The 12,500-nt window shown below is 38.0% G+C and overlaps 2 protein-coding genes across 11 annotated transcripts in view; both read right to left on the reverse strand.

Annotated features, from left to right (window-relative positions):
* Nucleotides 1-5,749, reverse strand: part of LOC148065719 (uncharacterized) — a 47,739-nt gene extending 41,990 nt beyond the window's left edge. For 4 of the 10 annotated variants that reach the window (XM_087808231.1, XM_087808230.1, XM_087808229.1 and 1 more), the window contains exons 1-3: nt 4,855-5,748; nt 900-957; nt 731-826 (exon numbers count right to left, since the gene is read on the reverse strand). In XM_087808231.1, coding sequence (XP_087664357.1) covers nt 731-826; nt 900-957; nt 4,855-4,958 — 258 coding nt within the window. In that variant the 5' untranslated portion in view covers nt 4,959-5,748. Of the gene's footprint in view, nt 1-730; nt 827-899; nt 958-4,854 lie in introns of all 10 variants that reach the window. The other 6 variants (XM_087808228.1, XM_087808226.1, XM_087808225.1 and 3 more) reach the window with 2 other exon arrangements.
* A 6,689-nt stretch (nt 5,750-12,438) lies between these two features.
* Nucleotides 12,439-12,500, reverse strand: part of znrd2 (zinc ribbon domain containing 2) — a 4,373-nt gene continuing 4,311 nt past the window's right edge. Inside the window, exon 4 of the mRNA XM_087807306.1 lies at nt 12,439-12,500. This exon is cut by the window's right edge and continues 843 nt beyond it. The gene's annotated coding sequence lies outside the window, so the exon portion shown is untranslated.

Consider the following 12,500-nt stretch of genomic DNA (forward strand, 5'->3'; position numbering starts at 1 on the left):
GTAACAAGTATATATGTGAAGTATTGTCCAGTACTTGACTCTGTTGTTGTGATAGTGTAGTAACAAGTATATATGTGTAGTATTGTCCAGTACTTTACTCTGGTGTTGTGATAGTGTAGTAACAAGTATATATGTGTAGTATTGTCCAGTACTTGACTCTGGTGTTTTGATAGTGTAGTAACAAGTATATATGTGAAGTATTGTCCAGTACTTGACTCTGTTGTTGTGATAGTGTAGTAACAAGTATATATGTGTAGTATTGTCCAGTACTTGACTCTGGTGTTGTGATAGTGTAGTAACAAGTATATATGTGTAGTATTGTCCAGTACTTTACTCTGGTGTTGTGATAGTGTAGTAACAAGTATATATGTGTAGTATTGTCCAGTACTTGACTCTGGTGTTGTGATAGTGTAGTAACAAGTATATATGTGTAGTATTGTCCAGTACTTGACTCTGGTGTTGTGATAGTGTAGTAACAAGTATATATGTGTAGTATTGTCCAGTACTTGACTCTGGTGTTGTGATAGTGTAGTAACAAGTATATATGTGTAGTATTGTCCAGTACTTGACTCTGGTGTTGTGATAGTGTAGTAACAAGTATATATGTGTAGTATTGTCCAGTACTTGACTCTGGTGTTGTGATAGTGTAGTCACAATTATTTGTGATGCTTCAGGTCACAGTTCAGTGATACACAACAAGTGATATATTGTCTTCGGACGGAGACGTCACCTTGAACAACGTGACTGAGATGTCCACGTTCTCTGGAACCTGCCACACCACGGTCCCCCTGTAGGGGTTCTTGATCCCCGGCTGCCAGCTGTGGAGCTGCAGACGCACAACACGTCATTGTCTCGGCGGGTGTGTGTGTGTGTGTGTGTGTGTGTGGGAGTTGTCGCACCTTGGAACACATGCGTCGGTTCCTCCTGGTCCACACCACCCTCAGCTTGTCTGGTTGCCTGGAGCAACACAACATTAATCATCACAGAAATGACACATTTATTCCAACAGGTCTTGACGCTGTTTTTCCAACATGACAGAACAGTTTTTAAGTTGAACACAACCAAGCGATTACACAACCAAGCCTTAAAATTGTTGAATATCTGCTTAATAAACACAACTATTCATTTTAATAAGTCAATATTTGAACTTTTTTTTTCTTCTCTGCATGATGTCTGGCAATTTCTGCAGGAACTGAAACAGGAAGTGAGCGCGTCACGTGACGCTCTTTATACTATTGTTACTTTAATATTAAAGTATTCGCTCACTCATTCCCTGTTTTGGAGGGTATTAATACTCTGGTAGAGGAACCTTAGACGACTCCAGTGTCTACGCTGTTTTGTAAATAAACAAACCAAAATAAGTCAATAATGATAAATAGTTTATAAAACAGTGTAATGTGGTCAGTTGACAATGAGCTAGCAGTTTTATGCTACATGGGGTTAGCAATCATGCTCATGGGATTAGCTTTTTAGGCTAAAACATGAGTTATATATATTATTATCTTAATTCATGTATTTTTAATAAAACATTACAAAATAAAAACGTTTTAACCATTAAATAAACAAATATGTCCAAGTTGTTCGATTTAACAATGAGCTAGCAACTAATGCTACATACGGTTAGCAATTATTAGCAACATTGCATAGATAGATGGATAAACTTTATTATCTATCTATCTATGCAATGTTGCTAATAATATAAGAAAAACACACTTTAAACTATTAAATAACCAAATATTAACCACGATAATTATCACCACTAGTTTATAAAACATCTTAAAGCAATATAACGAAACATAAGGTTAGCGATAACGTTCAAGTTATAATCTTCTTGGAGGTTAATAGATGGATTTCATATTATTTAAGTTGCCATAAACATTACAAACACAACCAGGCCTTAAAATTGTCGAATATCTGCTAAATAAACACAACTATTAATTTTAATAAGTCAATATTTGAACTTTTTTTTTCCTTCTCTGCATGAAGTCTGGGAATTTCTGCAGGAACTAAAACAGGAAGTGAGCGCGTCACGTGACGCTTCACACTGAATCGAAAGGCGTTTCTGTGAACAGGAAGTAGAAACCTCTGTTGTCTTGGAACACACACACACACACACACACACACACACACACACACACGGTCGTTCATAAGGCTTCAGTGTGGCCTTCATTGTATGGTCCACACATGAGCTGCTAGATGCTGCTCTGTCTTGAGTTTCAGTGCAAATATAGCAAAGACAACTGGGTGTGTGTCTGCTTTGTGTGGGGGTGGTGTGTGTTGTTGTGTGCGGTCCACAAGTGTGTTAGGAGGTCAGAGTTCTGTCAGTGAGGAAGGAACAGAAATGAACGGATCTGGATAATTTCTTATAGAGAAGAACATCAAGTACAAGTACACAAATATGTGATTAATGAGTAAAGATTGGATCATGTATCTGGAGCTGGAAATACCTCAAGTCATTACACATAAACACAAACATGTGTAGATCATCTAGTACCAGTAAGAAGTGTTACTCATACAGCTCTTACACGATGAGTCACTAGAACTTCTTGAACCCGAGTTCATATCCGATCTCATTACCGAGGTAATCCCCAGGAGGACCCCCTTTCACTGTGAGACCCCCCCAGAGAGTTTTAAAAAAAAGTGTTGTTATTTGATGTATTTTGCTCTAAAATCTTCCTGAAGAGGTGGATATTGAAGCAGGATGTCTTCATCACAGGTGTGATATTTGCTCAGAGGCAAAAAAAATGACACAATCAATGAGTCACATTGATGTTTCTGGAGCGTCAGAGGAGAACACTTTGTACATTTGGATGGTCGACAGAATTCCAACTCGGGCATTCTGGGATGAGTTCCCATTTTTGGGGAGACTATTTTGGTCTAAACTCATTTGTGTAAACTTTACTTTGCTCTAATGATTCCCAGATGAAGACAGGAACAGTTTAATCTGCCTTCTGGCTCAGCTCTGTTGTGCTCTTGCTGTCCTGAAACATCAGTTTGTCAAGAATAATTTGATTATCGTGATCATTTTACAATAACATCGGTTTAAAATAGATTTCCATTTCAGTCTCGTTTGTTTCGTACTCAGGCACAGTCTTTACAACTTCCTGTTTGGCTTCACATGCTGTGGAATTTACAGAAAGTGCTTCAATAATGTGTAGTTTTGTAAGGAACAAGACTATAAAAGTAAAGGAATCACTTCCTTCTGCATCTACTTCTTAAATCTACTTTCGGCCTCTGAGGTTCTCTGTCACACGGGCTTGAGTTTCATCACACGAGGGTGTCGTCGCTGTTTCCAAACCACATGTCTGTGAGTCAAACGATCAGTCTGTCAAAACACATCCACGAGCAGCAGATCATTGATCGGCTGATCGCACACCAGTATTGAATTGTCTGTGTGATACTTTGACGCTGTTGTACCACTAGTTAAACACAGAGGAAAACATGATGTGTTCAACGTCAGTGTTTTGGTCACACGTTTAATAATAGTAGCGTCTCAAAGGAAAACAAAACATGAGACGTTACTAAGCATCATGACAGTTTTACACTTGTTATTATAGTATCATATCCAATGAGTAGAGAAATAATAAACATCTAATTAACCTGCATTACAAGGCATTAATAATGTATAAACATAAAAAAGGTATAAGAAATGCAGAAGATAAAAGTGAAAGAAATATAAAGAGAAAAAGCCTCTTGTATCACAGTATAGCTCTGAGTGTGTACTCTTGTGTACACAGAAAATGTGAACAACATGAGTGACACAAAGATCATCATGTGATTCATTCATGATACACTTACTGTAAGTCACGCACCACATGTTTTTATACTATTGATACTTTTATGTTCAAGTATTTGCTCATTCAACCCTTGATTAGTACTGATTAATACTCTGGTAGAGGAACCTTAGACGACTCCAGTGTCTACGCTGTTTTGTAAATAAACAAACTAAAACAAGTCAATAATGATAAATAGTTTATAAAAAGTGTAATGTGGTCAGTTGACAATGAGCTAGCAGTTTTATGCTACATGAGGTTAGCAATCATGCTAATGGGATTAGCTTTTTAGGCTAAAACATGAGTTCTATATATTATTATCTTTATTCATGTATTTTTAATAAAACATTACAAAATATAAACTTTTCAACCGTTAAATAAACAAATATTGTCCAAGTTTAACAATGATTTAACAATGAGCTAGCAACTAATGCTACATACGGTTAGCAATCATTAGCAACATTGCATAGATAGATGGATAAACTTTATTATCTATCTATCTATGCAATGTTGATAATAATATAAGAAAAACACACATTAAACTGTTACATTTAAAAATATTAACCACATTAATTATCACTAGTTTATAAAACATCTTAAAGCAATATAACAAAACATAAGGTTAGCGATAAAGTTATAATCTTCTTGGAGGTTAATAGATGGATTTCATATTTAAGTTTCCAGAATCATTACAAACAAGAATAAAAAACATATTTAAACTTAAAAAAACCACAACATCAAGGTCAATTAGCCAATTAGCTTAAAAATTGCTAATGTTTGCTAGCTGCCATTTGTTGATACCTAGCAAAGCGTATATTTCGTTAAAAAAAATACATTATGCATAAAAAATACATTATTAATAAACAAGTTATGATGTAAAGGATATACATGAATATATTTGTTTATAGCTTTGTTTGACTTTATACTATTATTCTTAAAAGTCCACCATGACGTTTCCTTATTGTGACGTCATTGAATGAAGTCAAACTCGGCCGAACATTGACTTATTTAAACATGTATTTATTAAAGTATATTAAAGTATATTTAAGTATATTTAAGTATATTTAAAGTCGTCACTGACCATTTCTTCGTGCACTCGAGCACGAGCTCCTGATACGACGCGACGAACTGGAACTTTGAGGCTTTTTTACCAACTCTCTGCAGTCTCTTCCACACTGACGTCATCGCTCCACGACTCGTCCGAAGTGAGATTCAAGGTTCGCCTCAGATCCACGAGCCTCAGATCCACGAGGATCCACGAGCCTGGAGACGGTTCCGTGAAGCGCACGCGAGCTCGTGTGCGGGCGCGCGCGCCAGAAGAGACTCGTCCACGCGTGGAAACGAGAGAAAGAGAAAGAAAAGAGAAAGAAAAAGAGTCTCTGAAAGCAAACCAGTGTCTTCACTTCATTCAAAGACTGGTTCAGTTCACATGAGTCAAGAGTTCTCATCCGGGTCCTGCAGTCAGTCTTGAGTGACAGACACATGTGATGATGCAGCACTTTGAGACTTTTGATCCCGACTTCACTCTTATCAGCGTCTAAGATTTGATCACCAGTCACTGCTGCCAACTCACCACTCGCCACTGACCACTGCCCACTGCCATCTCACTAGTCACCACTGCCAACTCACCACTGCCACTGACCACTGCCAACTCACCTGTCGCCACTGACCACTGCCAACTCACCTGTCACCACTGACCACTGCCAACTCACCTGTCACCACTGACCACTGCCAACTCACCTGTCACCACTGACCACTGCCAACTCACCTGTCGCCACTGACCACTGCCAACTCACCTGTCACCACTGACCACTGCCAACTCACCTGTCACCACTGACCACTGCCAACTCACCTGTCGCCACTGACCACTGCCTACTCACCTGTCGCCACTGACCACTGCCAACTCACCTGTCGCCACTGACCACTGCCAACTCACCTGTCACCACTGACCACTGCCAACTCACCTGTCGCCACTGACCACTGCCAACTCACCTGTCACCACTGACCACTGCCAACTCACCTGTCGCCACTGACCACTGCCAACTCACCTGTCACCACTGACCACTGCCAACTCACCTGTCGCCACTGACCACTGCCAACTCACCTGTCGCCACTGACCACTGCCAACTCACCTGTCGCCACTGACCACTGCCAACTCACCTGTCACCACTGACCACTGCCAACTCACCTGTCACCACTGACCACTGCCTACTCACCTGTCACCACTGACCACTGCCAACTCACCTGTCGCCACTGACCACTGCCAACTCACCTGTCACCACTGACCACTGCCAACTCACCTGTCACCACTGACCACTGCCAACTCACCTGTCACCACTGACCACTGCCTACTCACCTGTCACCACTGACCACTGCCAACTCACCTGTCACCACTGACCACTGCCAACTCACCTGTCGCCACTGACCACTGCCAACTCACCTGTCACCACTGACCACTGCCTACTCACCTGTCACCACTGACCACTGCCAACTCACCTGTCACCACTGACCACTGCCAACTCAGGTGCGACGCTGCAGGTTCAGCATCTGCTGGTGAAAGAAGAAATAAAATCAAATTATGTCACATTTTGTTCGACCCTCAGGTTGTGGTGAATATTTTCAGTGATTGAGTTCAACACCTTGATCTACAGATTTAACACTAAAAGAAAAGCACTGATATTAAGCATACGTCTGCCAAGGAAATCATTACTGAATCGATATTCAAACTCATTTTTTTCATTTAGAATTAACATGAAAATATAGCATTTGTTCATTTTTGTGTCGCAATTTAACTTCCAGCCTCTGGATGGCAGCAGCCGTTACATCCCCCGCATGCGAAAGGAAGAATGAAATCCTGCAAGATGACTGAGGACGAGAGGATACAGTGAGTCCAGCAGAAAGGATTGATCGACTCAATTGATCTGGTTTAGAAACCAAAACTCTTTCATCGCGATCTGATCAAAGTTTATTGACTGTATATATTTAAAGCTTATGAGTTCAAAAATACTTGTATTTACAATGTATTTAGTATTTATTCATATTATATTTTCTATTATTCATTATTAGTCTGTACATTTGACTTTAGGGTTTTCGTCTTAGTACTGTTGTCATTTTTGTGTATATTTATTGCCTCTCAAAAGTGAACATAAAAAAAGTATTTGTGTTTTAAGTCGTATAATATACAATCAAATGAATAATTCCATCATATTCAGCTTGATTCTGATACTTTGTAGTATTTACTAAGATCTTCAGATTCTGATACTTTACTGCTTTATTTTTGCGTGTTGTCTCCTCACTTGTTTGGGTTAATTAAGTTGTTCATTTATTGTGTTAATTCTTCATTTCAAAGTGTGTTTGATTTACTTTTTAGATTCAATATGAAACAAAACAATAATAAAAAAGTTTAACTTGAAGTGTTTACATTGGTTTAAAGGAAGGGTAGATGTTCTTCGGCATATTTAATTCAAGTTATTGTACTTTGAATCAGTTCATTTCATCTTTATGTTGACGTCATATTTGGATTTCATCCATTCACGTGGTGAAGATTGACGACCTTGAACTCCAGGTTGGTTCAGTTTGAGGTCGTGCTGTTTGTCGTCAGAACATGTTTTAATTATATTATATTTTTATTTTAAAATATATCTTATTCTCAGGACAGTTTGGGTCATTTGCTCTCGATCTTCTCCGTCATCAACTCAGTTTTTATGGCGACTAAACACACAAAACACTGTCATCAGTGAACAGGTGGAGCACGAACGCTCCTCCCATGATGCAACACTAATAGACTCAGGGACTCATTGTTTACATTTGAGTTTGGAGGCAGAAGTGAAAAGATGATTCTATTCTATGTTAGTCTTTGTATTTGTTGTTGTTGTTTGATCTATGTTCTTTATCTTTAAACTTAGATTGTGTCATCTTGCACTTTGTTTTATTGCACTTTGTTCTTGTTTCAGGAATCTATCTTCTGTGTTGCTGAAAAAGGGATCAATAAAGTTGATCTAATCTAATCTAAAACTATTTAAATTGTCAATCAAAATAATAAAAAATTTGCCCCAAAAAAGTCACAGTCATTTTGACCCTCACTGTGATCAACCCCTGTGTTACCTCAGGGTCATGGTGACCCGAAAGCCCAAAAACAAATGTGTTCGACACAAATTTTTACCCATTTTTAAAGAGCAATGGACAGATTTTGTTGTTTCTCAATGTCAGTTGAAGCATAAACTTCTTAATCTTAAGAAACTATCTTATGTTGTAGACGGGTCCATATTACACTAAGATCAACAAAGACACTGAAAAGACTGTTGTTAATAGCAAGTAAAAATGTCAAATTAAGAAGATTTGCTCCACAAAGAAAAATGTGTTTTCCTGCTGCGTCACAGCGACAGTCGCCCTGACATGTGTTGGTGGTTCAGGGAAGTTACTCACCGAGGGAGTATTTTTAGAGGAGGACGGACGGAGGCAGCTGTGGACGAGGAAACGACTCAGTCATGACTCAGTGCTTCTAATATTACACGTCTGTGCGACTCCAGCCAGAGCCTCGACCCGCACTCCTGCTCAGTCGACTGAGTACGTGAAGATACACTTACGTTACGACCGGTTCGATCCAGTTCCATTTGAAATAAGAAATTTAAAAAAAGCTCAAATATAAAAGAAAGTAATTAATAGTTATTTGTAAAGATCTTTCAAGACCAGGGTCACAAAGAACTTTAACAAACAAAAACTATACTCAGTATATACTTGATATAATATACTATACTATATATACTATTATATATACTTTAAAAGATAAAGACACGTAAGACAAACACAGGAGCTCAGATAAATAGCTCAAATAAAAGTGTCTTCAGATGTTTCTTGAAGGAGTCAGTAGATCATCAAACACAGATGTTTCTTGAAGGAGTCAGTAGATCATCAAACACAGATGTTTCTTGAAGGAGTCAGTAGATCATCAAACACACATGTTTCTTGAAGGAGTCAGTAGATCATCAAACACAGATGATTCTTGAAGGAGTCAGTAGATCATCAAACACAGATGATTCTTGAAGGAGTCAGTAGATTATCAAACACACATGTTTCTTGAAGGAGTCAGTAGATTATCAAACACACATGTTTCTTGAAGGAGTCAGTAGATCATCAAACACACATGTTTCTTGAAGGAGTCAGTAGATCATCAAACACACATGTTTCTTGAAGGAGTCAGTAGATCATCAAACACACATGTTTCTTGAAGGAGTCAGTAGATTATCAAACACACATGTTTCTTGAAGGAGTCAGTAGATTATCAAACACACATGTTTCTTGAAGGAGTCAGTAGATCATCAAACACAGATGTTTCTTGAAGGAGTCAGTAGATCATCAAACACACATGTTTCTTGAAGGAGTCAGTAGATCATCAAACACAGATGTTTCTTGAAGGAGTCAGTAGATCATCAAACACACATGTTTCTTGAAGGAGTCAGTAGATCATCAAACACAGATGTTTCTTGAAGGAGTCAGTAGATCATCAAACACAGATGTTTCTTAAAGGAGTCAGTAGATCATCAAACACACATGTTTCTTGAAGGAGTCAGTAGATCATCAAACACACATGTTTCTTGAAGGAGTCAGTAGATCATCAAACACAGATGTTTCTTGAAGGAGTCAGTAGATCATCAAACACAGATGTTTCTTGAAGGAGTCAGTAGATCATCAAACATAGATGTTTCTTAAAGGAGTCAGTAGATCATCAAACATAGATGTTTCTTGAAGGAGTCAGTAGATCATCAAACACAGATGTTTCTTGAAGGAGTCAGTAGATCATCAAACACAGATGTTTCTTGAAGGAGTCAGTAGATCATCAAACACAGATGTTTCTTGAAGGAGTCAGTAGATCATCAAACACACATGTTTCTTGAAGGAGTCAGTAGATCATCAAACACAGATGTTTCTTGAAGGAGTCAGTAGATCATCAAACACAGATGTTTCTTGAAGGAGTCAGTAGATCATCAAACACAGATGTTTCTTGAAGGAGTCAGTAGATCTTCAAACACAGATGTTTCTTGAAGGTGTCAGTAGATCATCAAACACAGATGTTTCTTGAAGGAGTCAGTAGATCATCAAACACAGATGTTTCTTGAAGGAGTCAGTAGATCATCAAACACAGATGTTTCTTGAAGGAGTCAGTAGATCATCAAACACAGAGATGGTTCCAAAGCTTAGGAGCAACAGTCTGGAAGGATTTCTCTCCTCTGGTCCGGAAGTTCAGGAACCATCAGTAGATTCTGATCCACAGACCTCAGAGCCCGAGCTGGGGTGTAAGGCTGGATCAGATCACTGATGGAAGGTCTGACCATGAATAGATCTGAAAGTAAGAACCAGAATTTAAAAATGATCCTGAAAGAAACTGGCAGCCAGTGAAGAGTTTGAAGGAGAAATGTGAGTTCTTCTACTAGAGCGGCCAGTGAAGAGTTTGAAGGAGAAATGCGAGTTCTTCTACTAGAGCGGCCAGTGAAGAGTTTGAAGGAGAAATGTGAGTTCTTCTACTAGAGCAGCCAGTGAAGAGTTTGAAGGAGAAATGTGAGTTCTTCTACTAGAGCAGCCAGTGAAGAGTTTGAAGGAGAAATGTGAGTTCTTCTACTAGAGCAGCCAGTGAAGAGTTTGAAGGAGAAATGTGAGTTCTTCTACTAGAGCAGCCAGTGAAGAGTTTGAAGGAGAAATGTGAGTTCTTCTACTAGAGCAGCCAGTGAAGAGTTTGAAGGAGAAATGTGAGTTCTTCTACTAGCGCGGCTCAGAATTCTCGCTGCAGAGTTTAGTATGAACTGCAGGCGAGAAGATCCTTCTGGTTTAGACATGAAAACAAAAAGTAAACATTATTTCACTAGCTTGATCGTATCATGTGTTTGAAAGCCAGCAGATGACAAATGTCAATAATAATCCAAACATACAGAAAATGTATTCTGAAAAAATCTGTTCAAGTTATGATCAAGTTATGATACATTTACGTCAGTTAGGCAATACAAATATGTAACATTTTGTTCAACCCTTGACTCAAGATTGTGATGAACATTTTGTGTGATTGAATTAAACACCTTGATCTACAGATTTAACACTATTTTTTTTTAAATATATAATTTAAAAAATCCAATTCTGAAATAGAAATGTATAACACTGTAGGTGAACATGAATAACTTTATACATTCTATTATACTGTACATATATAATAAAGTCTATAAAAATGTCATTATCATAAAGTGTTAATGTTGAATATAAATTCATGAGGTTGAATACTGCGAGATCCCAGTGATGACTGAGGACGAGAGGATACAGTGAGTCCAGCAGCTTTTAAAGCTGATGTTTGGATATATTTTGGTTTGAAAACAAATGAAAGTAGTTACGACTTCGTCAAGAGTCATGTGGTCTGTAAATACTACAACACCAGAGTCAAGTACTGGACAATACTACACATATATACTTGTTACTATACTATCACAACACCAGAGTCAAGTACTGGACAATACTACACATATATACTTGTTACTACACTATCACAACACCAGAGTCAAGTACTGGACAATACTACACATATATACTTGTTACTACACTATCACAACACCAGAGTCAAGTACTGGACAATACTACACATATATACTTGTTACTACACTATCACAACACCAGAGTCAAGTACTGGACAATACTACACATATATACTTGTTACTACACTATCACAACACCAGAGTCAAGTACTCCACAATACTACACATATATACTTGTTACTACACTATCACAACACCAGAGTCAAGTACTCCACAATACTACACATATATACTTGTTACTATACTATCACAACACCAGAGTCAAGTACTGGACAATACTACATATATATACTTGTTACTATACTATCACAACACCAGAGTCAAGTACTCCACAATACTACACATATATACTTGTTACTACACTATCACAACACCAGAGTCAAGTACTGGACAATACTACACATATATACTTGTTACTACACTATCACAACACCAGAGTCAAGTACTGGACAATACTACACATATATACTTGTTACTACACTATCACAACACCAGAGTCAAGTACTGGACAATACTACACATATATACTTGTTACTACACTATCACAACACCAGAGTCAAGTACTGGACAATACTACACATATATACTTGTTACTACACTATCACAACACCAGAGAAAAGTAATGGACAATACTACACATATATACTTGTTACTACACTATCACAACACCAGAGTCAAGTACTCCACAATACTACACATATATACTTGTTACTACACTATCACAACACCAGAGAAAAGTAATGGACAATACTACACATATATACTTGTTACTACACTATCACAACACCAGAGTCAAGTACACCAAAATACTACACATATATACTTGTTACTACACTATCACAACACCAGAGTCAAGTACTGGACAATACTACACATATATACTTGTTACTACACTATCACAACACCAGAGTCAAGTACTCCACAATACTACAAACATATTGTATTGTTGCACATGTATTATGATACAAATCGTTGCATCAAAACTAAGGAGTTTTAAGAAACATAAAATCTATTTTCAAACACCATCAAACCATCATTTTACTCGTTGAAAACATCTAAACCCAGAAGGACGAATAAAAAAAACATGATCAAAGTCACTTTATGTATTTCTGTTTATTGGTTCCAGGCGTGTCTGGATGAGGGGAACATTGTCGGA

This window comes from Callionymus lyra, chromosome 14 (assembly GCF_982586985.1).
Source record: "Callionymus lyra chromosome 14, fCalLyr1.hap1.1, whole genome shotgun sequence".
NCBI lineage: Eukaryota > Metazoa > Chordata > Actinopteri > Syngnathiformes > Callionymidae > Callionymus > Callionymus lyra.